The 12,654-nt window shown below is 42.9% G+C and overlaps 1 protein-coding gene across 13 annotated transcripts in view; it reads right to left on the reverse strand.

Moving 5' to 3' along the window:
* The window catches only part of macf1a (microtubule actin crosslinking factor 1a), a 228,834-nt gene that overhangs the window by 95,543 nt on the left and 120,637 nt on the right, over positions 1 to 12,654 (reverse strand). For all 13 annotated transcript variants that reach the window (XM_086281216.1, XM_086281224.1, XM_086281220.1 and 10 more), the window contains 15 exons: positions 9,710 to 9,876; positions 9,248 to 9,360; positions 8,090 to 8,196; positions 7,572 to 7,691; positions 6,453 to 6,548; positions 5,680 to 5,807; positions 5,422 to 5,515; positions 4,778 to 4,932; positions 3,730 to 4,024; positions 3,285 to 3,413; positions 3,122 to 3,199; positions 1,974 to 2,135; positions 1,669 to 1,773; positions 1,103 to 1,198; positions 858 to 983 (listed from right to left, as the gene is read on the reverse strand). In XM_086281216.1, coding sequence (XP_086137342.1) covers positions 858 to 983; positions 1,103 to 1,198; positions 1,669 to 1,773; positions 1,974 to 2,135; positions 3,122 to 3,199; positions 3,285 to 3,413; positions 3,730 to 4,024; positions 4,778 to 4,932; positions 5,422 to 5,515; positions 5,680 to 5,807; positions 6,453 to 6,548; positions 7,572 to 7,691; positions 8,090 to 8,196; positions 9,248 to 9,360; positions 9,710 to 9,876 — 1,971 coding nt within the window. The remainder of the gene's footprint in view (positions 1 to 857; positions 984 to 1,102; positions 1,199 to 1,668; positions 1,774 to 1,973; positions 2,136 to 3,121; positions 3,200 to 3,284; positions 3,414 to 3,729; positions 4,025 to 4,777; positions 4,933 to 5,421; positions 5,516 to 5,679; positions 5,808 to 6,452; positions 6,549 to 7,571; positions 7,692 to 8,089; positions 8,197 to 9,247; positions 9,361 to 9,709; positions 9,877 to 12,654) is intronic.

Below are 12,654 nucleotides of genomic sequence, written 5' to 3' on the forward strand. Positions count from 1 at the left end.
ACGCTGCAACACCAGCAGCTCAGCTACTGCAGGTCTCTGATGCTATAGTGGTTAGAAAAATGCTGTATCATTCCTGATAATATGTCAGTCTGGGAGTATACTGAATGTTCGAGTTTGCACTTTGTGCACACGGTGGAAGCAGAGATTGAGGATGCTCAGTTATCTGGGATAGAAATGTGCTACTTAAAATGTTCATTGTACAATATTTTCTGGTTTGCACATGACTCTGCAGCTGTGACTGAGTGGTACGTTTGATGGTTTGAAACCTGGTTCTTCTAGTACTTAGGTCAGAGTGGCTCCAGGTAAGACACCACCTTCATAATTTGCCCCTGGGGTGTGTTAAAGGTGTGTGAGTGAAACCAAAGCACTGTCTGTGTAGTAGTTAGGGAAAAGTGCTTTTTTTAAAATAAATCCTAAATATCAAGTAAAGTTGAGATGTTGACACAGAGTTAGAGAAGGAAACAAAGACCCTTCTTAGATTAGAAGTGGCCACTCTCAACTAGTCTCTTACGCACAAGGGGTTGCCACAGCAGGTAGCTGTGCATGTTTGATTTGGTGTTACACCAGATGGCCTCTTCCTCCCAGGATCAAATTGGGGATGTTTGTTAAGCACTACACTATGGAGCCGCTTCTTGAAATTATCTCGCTAAATGGAGACATGATGTCAAACAACCTCTGTTATTGTCTCTCTGTTATCGGTCACTGAGCTCCAGTAGAGGTTAACATGACACAATTCTTTGCAGTAAATCTAGTGAAAATATAAAACCACAGTCGGTCTTTCCTTCAGCACCATAAATCTGTCTGGCATAGAAGAAACTGAATATTATTCGTAAGACAGAAAGCAAATGTGTAGATACCATTGAGTCCTGCAGCAGGTCTTCCAGTTTGCTGAGCCTGCTGTTCTTATCACAGGTATATTGTCTCTTGATGGTTTCCTGGAGCTGGCGGAGGTATGACTCACAGTCCCGGGCGTCAGTCATGAACTGACAAAAGTAAAAATGGATTTGCATGTAATAATACAAAATCATTTTAATATAAGCCTAATTATATATGTGGATGAATTCTTTTGCCAAACTCAGAAAAATAAGAATTTCAGCCTCACCTGGAAGTACGCCGTGTTGTCTTTGAGATGCTGCTCCACACACAAGCAGAGCTGGTCCACCCACTGCCACTGGGTCTGCAGGGCTGCACTGTAAGCCTGATAACAGGGAGATGGATGGATATTGAAAGTTGGTGCCATGCTAAACTTATGTAAGAGGTCCTTTAGGGGAAATAAGTGAGATTTTTACAGTCTCCGATCATATAAACTGCCTGTAATCTATCTGCAAGGCTCTAACTGGGATGTTAATCAGCACAGACAGAGTCAGCGTTTCACCCAGCCAGGGGTTTCTGGCTCTCAGCAGTGATAGGGGACAAGCAGCATTAGCATGAAACTGGTATGAAAACCATATCCCAAATAAGTGTAGCTACACCAGTATTTTAAAATGTACATAGTAATTCCTGCTCGTCGCCAAGGAAGGCTTAGAAAAAGTGAGTGCAAAGTGAATAAAAGAGCATTTTAACAAAAGCAACGTGGTTGATTTGTTCCAGACAAGCGAGCCACGGATACGGAAACCCAGCGTCTTTAAAGGTCATCCAGCCCGAATGAATAAAAATCATGAAATTCACCTCCACGGTCTGCTTGGCAGGATGGTTCTCCTGACACAGACGGCTGGCCGTTTCCTGGAGTGACCGCATCACATCTCGTTTTTCATCCAGCTCTAACCTCATTTCCTGCAGGCAGAACAGGAAGCGGGGAAGGTTAAAGGTGAAGACAAACAGTCTAATGCAAAGTTACTCTTTATATGTTGGGAGGTAAACAAGACTTTTATCTTGACTTTAAATACACGTGGAAACCAAGTGAGGTTAAAGGTTTGCAATTTGTGACGGAGGAAACCGTCCGTGTGTGCGTCTCTCCTCTTCCTCACACTCACACTGTATAATTCTTTCTTTGCGTTCGTGTTGGTGTTGTTGTCGCTCCAGTCGTAGGCGATCTCCTCCTCCTCCCTCTCGTTGAGCCAGATTAGCTCGTCAGTGCATTGCGACACAAACATGTGCAGGCTCTCCAAGCTCCGCAGGCGCCATGACGAATGTTCCTATGGCAACCACACAAACAAAGCCCCATGCTAATCAGCAGTGCAGAAGCAAATACTGCAAAAGGATCCCTCTTACTTGGAAATTTGAATTACACTGACGATCCAGATGCATCTTCCCAGAAAACTAATGACAAACACTGCCCCGTGTAAGAGCCCAATGTCCCGCATGTAATTCCTTAAAGGGTGCTGAACGCTAAAATCAAATTTGGATAGTGTTGTGATGGCAATTGTTTTAGTGCAAGTTGCCCATGTATGCAGGTGTAGAAATATTTGCCTTTTCTTCACTTGTGGTGGGAAAAAGTAATTTAGAAAGACTCTGAAATAATGTCTATTTACAGAAATCGTGACCTGTAAAGAGGTGGAGTAAATTTTAAAAAGTAAATAAATCTGAAAACCTTTTCATGAGCAGAGAACTCTTTTCTTTCTAACAAACTACACTCACTGAGCGTCCATCTACACTTGACAGGATATAAACTCAACTGCGGCTCCCTCGGCTGAGCTGTAACGTTAGCCAGCCGCACATTTTATTTTGGTTGGTGACATAGACAGATGGATAAATGGCGATACAGGCCAGAGGAGAAATGCATAAATATTTCAAAGTGAGCTGTGCCTGTGGTTTATTTTCCCCTTCTTTGTCCTGAATGTTATTAATGCATTTAATACATTTAAAATAGCTTTTTTAGAGGTAAATCTACAAGCACATACTTCTTAAAAACCCACAGAAGCCAAGAAGAAAAACAGATTGAGAGGAATAAGTATGGATGTGATTACAAATATATTATGGGATGAATAGAAAACAGAGGACAGAGAAGAGACAAAAAGGGGGGACATTTAGGGGCAGCAGGAGAAGACAGCGCAGATGCAGATTTGTGCCACGCTATAATGGGATTAACTGAGGATGCTGGGTGAGCTGGGGAAACAAAGAAGTGCAGAGGAACTCAAACACACACAAACAAAGCCACAAGCCCCTCTGAGCTGAGACTGACCAGTAGTTTGCAGTATTGGTTCTCCAGCTTGGCCAGCGTCTCAGAGTAACTGCTCTTGAAGTTGGGAGAGACTTTAGCCTGGAGGAGAGAAAGTGAAGCCTCGTTACAAAGACCATCACTGGACAGACGCCTGTGTTTGCAAAGGGAGGAGGGATGTGTGAACCTCGTAGCTGCGTGCCTCCTGCAGGCTGTTCATCAGCTCTTCAATCGCAGTGTGTATGTTGTTGTGCTCGTCGAGGTTTTTTTCTACAGAGGTGAGGTCTGCACCCCACTCGGCGCGCTCCAACAGCTCCTAAAACACAAACACAGAATGATTTACCCACTGAAAATTACAGATATCTTCTATTATATGTCTTTGAATGCTTTTAACACCTCGCTTCAGTTGAATGTGATGTTTTTAGGCTTGTGACGACTTCTGAATCCATATGTGACTTTTTTACAAATTCTGATTCATGTTTTATGATATTTAGGATGCTTTTAATTCATATTTCACCAAATTACTACATTTTATTTTCAGTATTTAAATAATTTAATAATAAAACAGCGTATAAAATAATCAGCAGTAAAAACAACAGCCCTAATTTTAAGAGAGGCTGACAGAGACTGACCTGCGTCTCCTCCACCCATCCGAGCAGCTCGTAGATGAACCTCAGGCTTCCTTCGTCCTCTGATGAAGACATGGCCACCAGCTGGGACCGAGCCATCGGTCGCCGCAGGAGTGCGGCTCCGACCGCTCCCACAGCTCCCAGCAGCGTCTGACCCAGAGACAGGCCCGTATCAGGGGGTCTCTGGTGGGTGTGCTCTGTCCCCGTGGTGCCCAGGGCCTGAGAGAAGTGGCCTTTCCTGTAGACGCTGGAGCACTGCAGTCTGAGGGAGACCAGCTCCTCTTGTAGGCGGGAAACTCTGATGAAAGAAAAGAAAAAAAAGCACATAACTGATCACATTATTATAAACCTATGAAACATTTAATAATCTTTGACAGTATGATCCTGCTACAAAGCTGAGTTCTTTTTTTAAAGGTACTGCTGCTTTAAAGGGCAGCACACAGTGGCAGATTTACAAAATAGTTGTTTCATTAGCTTTCATAACAGCAGTGCAAATTAGACGGAGCAGCATGCTGATGAGACGCAAAATGAGGACACGCTTTCCATCATTTTTTGACACCACTGGTTTATATCAGTGAACACTAGATGCAGAGGAGGATACAATAGGTATTAATACAAAACAAAAACACAACAGGCAACTTGTTGACCTATAATGAGTAGCTTGTATTCCCAGCTATTAATCTAAATTGTCCAGATCATAACAATTAATTGAAGACTGCTGTGATAGAGCTGAAACTGCCTAAATCATTTTAGGTCTATAAAATAATGCAGAAATCACAAAAACTATAATAAATTAAACCAACATTAAATTAAGGAATATAAAGAAATTAAAAGGTGTAATAAGAAAAGATTAAGGTTAAAAAAATGAAATAAGTAAATAAATTAAATTAAATAGATTTATAGATATATATTTTTGGGACATTTAATTACTTTAAAAATAAATAAAACAGAATCACTAAGAGGGTTTTTTTGTATTAATTTTTGAAATGCTGGCATGTTTGGTCCTTCAAAAAGACCAAGCCACTGACTCCATCCCACCACCATGACTCACCTGAACACCAGCTGCTCCACCTGGTAGTATTTCTCATCTCTCAGGATTTTGAGCTCCTGGTAGAGTTGTTGAATCAGAGACTCGCAGTCCTGCAGGTAACAGGCCAGCTCTCTCTCGCACTGCACGCCCTCGCCGCTCTCCGCTCGAGACATGTCCTGGAGACCAGGGGAGGGATCATTGATCAGTTTTGTTTGGCTTTTCTGTTATTATGAAGTATGACGACCTGAGGATTCGTGTTTACACAGAGATAAATTCAGTAAACAGTAAAGTGGAATCAAAGTGGACAGCAGCAAATACTAGCAGGAGCAATAAAGTGAAAACAAATATATAAAAATCAGGGTACATGGAAACTCCAGACCCAGCACATCACTTATTCTGTCTAACGTCCCTTCATTCAGGCAGGAAGTTGTGCTCAGGCCGAGGAACACAGTCAAAGGAAGGAGTGAGCATGTTTGCAGAGGGCAGGGGAAGTGGTGTGTAAATATTTACAGTCCCAAAAGAGCGCTCACGTTTACGGCTTGGTCACATTAACACCCTGTAAAATACTCGGCCAAATTATTAAACAGTTACCCAACATAAACCCAGGGACTGTGTGTGTGAGAGGAAATTAAATGGATGTGAAGTGAGAGAGGTTCAGCGCTCACAGCCTGGAGTGTGTTCTTAGCGAGGGTGAGTTTCTCCTCGCAGTCCAGAGACATGTTCTGGATCTTATTGGCTCTCTGGAGCAGCAGGTCTAGCCTGTAAATGCACACAGAAGATGATGAAAAAAAAATGGGATCAGCAGTTATGATTTAATTATATGCAACATGTGAAGAGATTTGTGTGTGTGTGTGTGTGTGTGTGTGTGTGTGTGTGTGTGTGTGTGTGTGTGTGTGTGTGTGTGTGTGTGTGTGTGTGTGTACCTTTCCACAGCTGGCCGGAGAACCTTTTCTCTCTCCAGCATCTCCAGGATGAGTTTACCCCAATCCTCCTCCAGGTCATTGGGATGAAGGCCCTGAGGAAGCTTAATGCGACCAAACTCTATCCACACCTGGAATAAACAAACACACACGCAGCGTAAATACATGCCAAACATCCCAACATCTGTTAGTACAAGCCAGCTATGGTTCCCACATTTTTCATAATTGTTTGGAGGGTGATTCTTTTAAATAGCGCTCCCATTAAATTGCATTGCATCGGAGTACTTCTAAAAAACGAAAATAAAAGCTGCTACAGTCTGTGGAGGCAGCTTTTTAACAGAGCTCGCCAAGGTCAAAATATGGTCACCTCTACCTCCTAAAAATCCAAAGCCGTGAAGCTCAAGACGAGGCTTCAAAGTGGGACGCGCTACCAAAGCCATTACATCAGTGACCCCATTTATGAGCAATCATAAGTCACGCCGCAGAAAAACCCCGGTAACATCAGCTGAGTGAGAATAAAATGGGAACTATTATCGGCTATCATGTGTTTGTTTACAATCAAACAATCTGCTGCTTTGATAACAGCTCGACAAAAGAAACGACTTCGCTTCGGGAGGCGAACGTGTGACTCAGCGCACACAAACACGCTGCCAACAATGTTCTCTAACTTCCTCTCGTTGACACAATCCCCCTGAGCTCGACCTCATGATGCACGGAAAGGTGCCAAGTGCTGGTCGCCTTTTCCTTCCTCGTCTCCACTCTTCATTTGTTCTTACCTCCAGCAGTTTGTAGAGGTGTTCGATGTGACCTTTCTCGATCTCCTTCGCGGGGATCTCCGTCTCTTTGAAATGGACGTACTCATTGTAAAGTGCCTGAAGAAGGAGAGAAACAGCGTTATGGAGTCGGTGTTAACGCAGGCTTTGTTTGAAGCCAGCACCTGTTTTCAAAGGTTACAGCTTCCTAATCACCGCCTGCCTGAGGGGTCATTCGTGACGTGAATCGGCTCTTTTTCTCCACATCTCGAGACACTTCGTCAACCATTATTCTTTCTACTTCAATCTAACGCCTTCTTCTGCAAACTAACTCACTGACTCTTCCTTTATTTCGCCTTTAATCTGAATACACTGCTGTGTGAAGTTTCCACATTATTAAACCCTTCTACTCTCCCTCCTTGTGTCCTCCCTTTATTTGCTCTCTCAAGGTTTCACTGAAATTGTTTGTCAGCTGCCTTATTCAAGGCTACACGTCTGTGGGATTGCAGATACAAAGCTGGGAAGACATACAGGGATTCGATTACCACCACAGTCAAATGCATTCATGTTGCTGTCAAGCAAATTTGCATAAAAAACACCAGTTAGAATGAAGGTAAATCTGTATGTCACCAATTTTCCCCAATGCTGGGTGAAACATTACACATTTTAAGTGCCGTTTGTCGGTTTATCAGCAACATTATGCAAAAACCACCAAACTGAATCTCATGAAACTGAGATTCAGTTTCATGAGCAAAGTAGAGAGTCGCAAAATATGGTGCGGGTGCAGATCAAAGAGCGGGTCTAGGAATTATCATAATTACTATTTAATATTACAAGATTGAGCTTCTTTTTTTCCATAGACTTACAAACCATCAGACAAATTTAATGAAACTTGGAGAGCAAGGCCAAAGAACGAGCTCGTTAAATTCTGGCTGGTGTCCAGATCACATTATTAGGAATAATAAAGTTCGGGGGATGGGTACTGACCTTACGGGGGGACGTCCTGAGTGCTCTTCTAATATATAATTTAGAATAATGATCACTTCAACTTACTCGAGTCTCCTTTATTTGGCTTATTAGGTGGTTTTCTTAAACATGGACTCTCGCACATCTAAATATTTAAAAGAAAACTGTCGTGTTCACCTTGAGTTCTACGGGGTTTTGTGGGAAGTTCTTGTTGGCCATGAGGGCCGTGTGCTGGCGGCTCCACTGGAGCAGAGACGAGAACCTGGACTGGTACTCCGACCAGCGCTGATCCACCTCCTGAGGATGGGGGAGAGAAAGAAAATGTCGCAGACGTGACAGAAGCTGTTCATTAGTGGGAAATCATGCATCACACATTCACACACTGCCTGGCAACAGGTAGGCTGGCTCATAATGAATGGCTGGAACAGTTTTAAATTAACTGCATGCTTATTTAAAGGTTTTGGCTCATTACTCAAAAAGGTCCACAGTGAACTAATAATAACCTGCCTAAATGTATTCATGTTTTAATGTTAACAGGATATGGAGGAACAGTACTGCAGGAATGTGCTACGAACTGCACGGCATGCATGCTAACAAATCACATGCAGTCCTGGGAAGTGTAGTGCATGCTTTAAACTGAACAAATTATAAATAAATAAATAAAGGCATGAATGGTAAACAAGACCGTGACGTACGTGTGCGCCGATGCCCTCTCCACCCTCGGGGATTTTAGGGAAGGCATCGTAGATTGAGGATACATAAGTGATGACTGACTTCTCATCTGGAGAGGGAACATCAACGTCTGGGGAGAAAATGAGAGGGGATGAAGTGAAAAGCTGCGGGAATTATGCAGATAGTTTGGTGCTTGTTACATTATCAGTTAGAGAGAGAGAAAAAACAGCCTCTGAGGTTTTCAGATATTTGGCTCAGTGTTAAACCCAAACCCACACGTGAATCAGTTAATGAACTGTAACCATAAATCAAGCAGCCAGTAAGATTTAGGAAGGCTCAGTGTTTATATGAACATTTTCACAGCTGTGTCCGTCTGTAACAAGATAAAAGGAACAATTAAGTTGCATCTGAAGTACCGACTTTCAGTCTTGAACTGTTTGAGAGACTGACGAAAAGCATTACTTAGTCTATTTTCTGATGCTCAAATGTAGCCGTTTCTTGGTCAGGCATGTAGCATTTTTCATGATTTTATTGATAAATTAAGCAGATCAAAGGTTTGGGAATAAGTCCAGGTCCTGCAGTTGTATCTGGAAACTTGATGTGAAATCAAAACACGGGGTCAAAAGAGCCCTTCCAAGTGAAACAGGCCGTCTATTCAGATCTGTTGTGGTGGTGTGGATTAAAAAAACCAAACTGTCAATTAAAGCAAAAGTAATCACTTAATATAAGCCTTATAAATACAACAGGAAAAAATACAGGCTGTAGAAACAGCCTGTATTGTTTGTGCCAACAAACACTTCTCTAAGGTCTCTGGAGGTCTTCAGCAGCTTTTCCTGGAATGACTGGTCTATGATGAGTCTTTGAGGCGTTTTTTTCTTCAGGGGAAACAGACCTAAATATATAAAAGGGTTTTCCACACAGAGCCAGGGTCTGGAGCTAGAGCCATTAAAGATACAGTTGTAAATATGAAAGTGTATGCTTGTGGGTCATTACTGGTTGCCTGGGAGGTTGGCAAGCTTTCAAAATAAAAGCTGGAAGACAATAGGACAGCCTAATTTGAATTTCAAGTTTACAACTTTCGTTAAATATAAGAAGCTCAGTTAGTAAAACACTGAAGACCTGTCTGTGCTCGGCCATGAACAAGCTGGCCAGATGACTCAACAGTGGATCAACAGTCTCACCCTCAGCATCCAGCAGTCTGGTCACACCTAACGACTCAGCGATCTCGAAGGCCTGCTCCAGGTTCTCACGGTTACTCTGCCGTGACACCACCTCCATGTCGATCAGGTCGGGCCTGAAAAAGGAGTTGGAACAAAAAAAAAAGCTTTGTTTTGCTTTTTTCCTGTTTGTTTGTGGTCGTCAGACTCTGTTTATGTTTATCAGATTTTACAGATCATTTCTGCTGCGTCTGCTGTGAAAATATCACCCAACATTAGCATGAGATCATGAATTACTGTCCTTGTCTGATGATTTCAGATCAGATTAAGATCAAACCACTTCAATCACACAACCAGATACATTGTTACAAGTATTTGTTGAAACTATATTAACCATTTTGACATCACCAATTAATATTTTGTGTGTTGAAGTCAGTCTGTGTGTCTCTCAGAAGGACATTTTAATCACGCCCTTCGTCGTCTAACCTGTATCTGTGCAGCAGAGCGTTGAACATGCGTCCGTCGCTCCACGATGAGGTGAAGTTGACGCAGCGGAGGCCGGGGTAGCCTTCTATCGCCTGCTGGCTCCATAACAGCAGCTTCTCTTTGGCTGTGAGGTCAGCTGACTCGCCGCACACGTAGATTTCTGAAATCTGAGGGAGAGAGAGAGAGAGACGGGGTTACGACTGGTATTCGCCACCCCCCCCCTCACCTCTGCAGAGCTGTGATCTGAGAGTCAAAATGTTTCGGGCTTCGTTGCCAAATGTACTGAAACACATTAAAACAATATTCAGACTCACAAAAACAAATCTAATCAGGATCCAGCATGTGGGGACTTTTCTCATTATTTTCTGTGCACTGATGCATTCAGCCTCTCTCCATCAGCTTCATTGCAGACACACAGACGCAGCTACAGTGAGTTGGCAGAAACGTTCTCTCTCCCTCTCTGTATGAAACTAACTCACTGCAGAGATTTTATTTCCTTTTATTCAACCCGCTCGCTCTTTTCAGACCATCACTTTCCTGACACTTAATGACTGAGTGCATGTGTGATATCTGGATGTGTTCGTTTCAGAGGTGTTTTTATTAATGTTTATTAATGCCTTCTCCCATTTCCCGTCTGCAGCATCTACAGTCTATCCTGCTCATTAGCTCACGTACACCCCCTACCCCCCAACCCTGTTCATCTGTCTCATGCCCCCCCGCCCAACCTCGATCTGTCTCTTCAGTTTTTCATGTCCTTTCATCTGCTCTGCTTCTTATTCTGATCAATCTGCTCTTCCTTCTCATCCTCTTCCTCCTCTACATAAACTCAGAGTCCTCGTATCGTCTCCCCTGCTGTTTGTTTCACGGAGTTCAGAGACGACGTCAAATGCACACGATCTGACGGTTAAATATGTTAAACAAAATGCACTTGGCCACAAATAGGTTTGATTTTTGCATCGTCAGTGGGCCTTTACCAGTAATTGTTTAATTGATTAAGCTCGTTTCTTTTTAAAACATTGGGGATCCTTAAATTGCGCTTGTAGTAACTAACTGAAAAACACATTAAGAAAAAAATTAATTATTTTTTAATAATTTGGGGGCAAAAAACAACTAAGAAGCCTAAACACTAATAATTTTCACAAACAAAAGAAGACATTTAACAGCCTTTAACCAGCCAGCTCCGGAGCACAAAACCCATAAGAGTTTTCAGTCTCGTGTATTCACAGCGAGCCAGAGGTTGTCGTCCTCCACTAAGGAGCTCCCTGAATTACATTAGCAAGAATTTTCAAATGGGAGAGCACGACTCATGCCAACTACCGTCTGTAATGACAGCTTCAGATAAACTCCTGCCTACAAACTGTATATAAACTGTGAACACAGCTTCCAGTTCTGAAAAGTGACACCAGTATAAAAGTGTTTAAAACCACATAAGTACCGTACAGACATTCACAGGTGTCAACTCTCTTTAAACACTGTTCTGATGGGTTCATAATCTCAGTTTCTGGTTTCAAGTCTTACTGAATAGAACAAGAAGTTAATTTTCTACATTACAGTTCAATTTGTTGTCTGAATGGATGATAAAGCAGAGTGAGTGTGCTCTACTGCGTAAAAATGAAAAACCAGCTGTGTGAGAGCATGCATTTTCTACTAACATTTCAGGAGTCTGTGTGTGCAAACGCCTCTAAACACCACAGATGCAGCAGCACACGGCTCCTGAAAGCTCTTCTAACAACGTGCATGCTTATTAGGGGTGGATCTAAAAGAAAGTCTTCCACAAAGACTGACGGCTTCCTAACGCTTGGTTCGGTTCACTTAGCTACACGACCACTCAGCCATTTACCCCCTGCGTTCTTCTTCCTCTCAGTTGGAGCTCTTTGGATCCATCTGCCCAGAGCAACAAAGGCAGAGTGACGTATAGGCGGTTACTGTCAGTGCTAGGCTGCCGCTACTGTCATCTGTATTCTTCTGTCATCTCTCTTTCCCTAACTCAGCTACAGTCCGACACTCCACCCTCTCTCAGTCTTTCAGTTTTTCTCTCACTGCTGCTAATACAGAGCAGTATGAAAGTCCAGCGCGTGCCAGGAGACTGCAGCAACAGCCAAAAAGACGAGGAACGGGAGGGAGAGGAGAGAGAAGGAAACGTGATGAAGATGAGCAAGGTCGGCAACAGCACTGTGCATGTATAGCTTCCAGCTTCTCGTAAAGTAACATCTATTGAGTCCTCATTCACTCAGTGAAAATGACATATGCCAAAGATTCTGCATCACTAAAGGAGCCTCTCAACCACAATGTAAACACAAAACTGAGACGAACAAACGCTTCTGCTACATGACAACTCGTCATTATTCACACCACACATGCCTGCACTGAGACGTGGGGGCTACAGCGAGCAGGTTAGCATTTCTTACAGTTACTCCATGACTACACTGTCACTCAAACAGCAATCAACAAATATGTGTTTCGTGCACATGCAGCCTCCTTTGCAGGGAAATGCAGAGCATCGACTCCTCCATCTTAATATTGACACTGCACTCTGTGTGAGGTCTGCATCTGTGCACAGAGCCTGCACTCCCACTGCTACAGCACTTCATCCTCTTTTCCCCATTGTGCACGTCTGCCGTTCCCTCATGCATCAGGTGAATTAGTAAGTTTCAGAAGCTTTCAAACACAGCTTGTTATTTTGTGAGCTGCAGTACAATTTCTGTCAGGCCATTTGCTGCAGAGATACGGGCGACAGCGCCTGATAAAGCAGGTGAACCTTGAGTTTACGATATGAATGAGGCTGCGTGAAGCATGAACAGCAGAACAAGAGTGTCCTTCAAGTCGGCCCACGCTTCATAAATGCGTTTGCTTTAACCTACGGAGGATCAGAGGTACCAAAAATCACAAAATAATTTTATAAAAATGATTCACTAAATCATTAAATCTCTCTCTTGCTTTTCTGC

Source organism: Aulonocara sp. 'chitande type north' Nkhata Bay, linkage group LG22, assembly GCF_057382095.1.
Source record: "Aulonocara sp. 'chitande type north' Nkhata Bay isolate Kocher_YH1m ecotype deep benthic linkage group LG22, A_spYH_male_GT1.1, whole genome shotgun sequence".
NCBI lineage: Eukaryota > Metazoa > Chordata > Actinopteri > Cichliformes > Cichlidae > Aulonocara > Aulonocara sp. 'chitande type north' Nkhata Bay.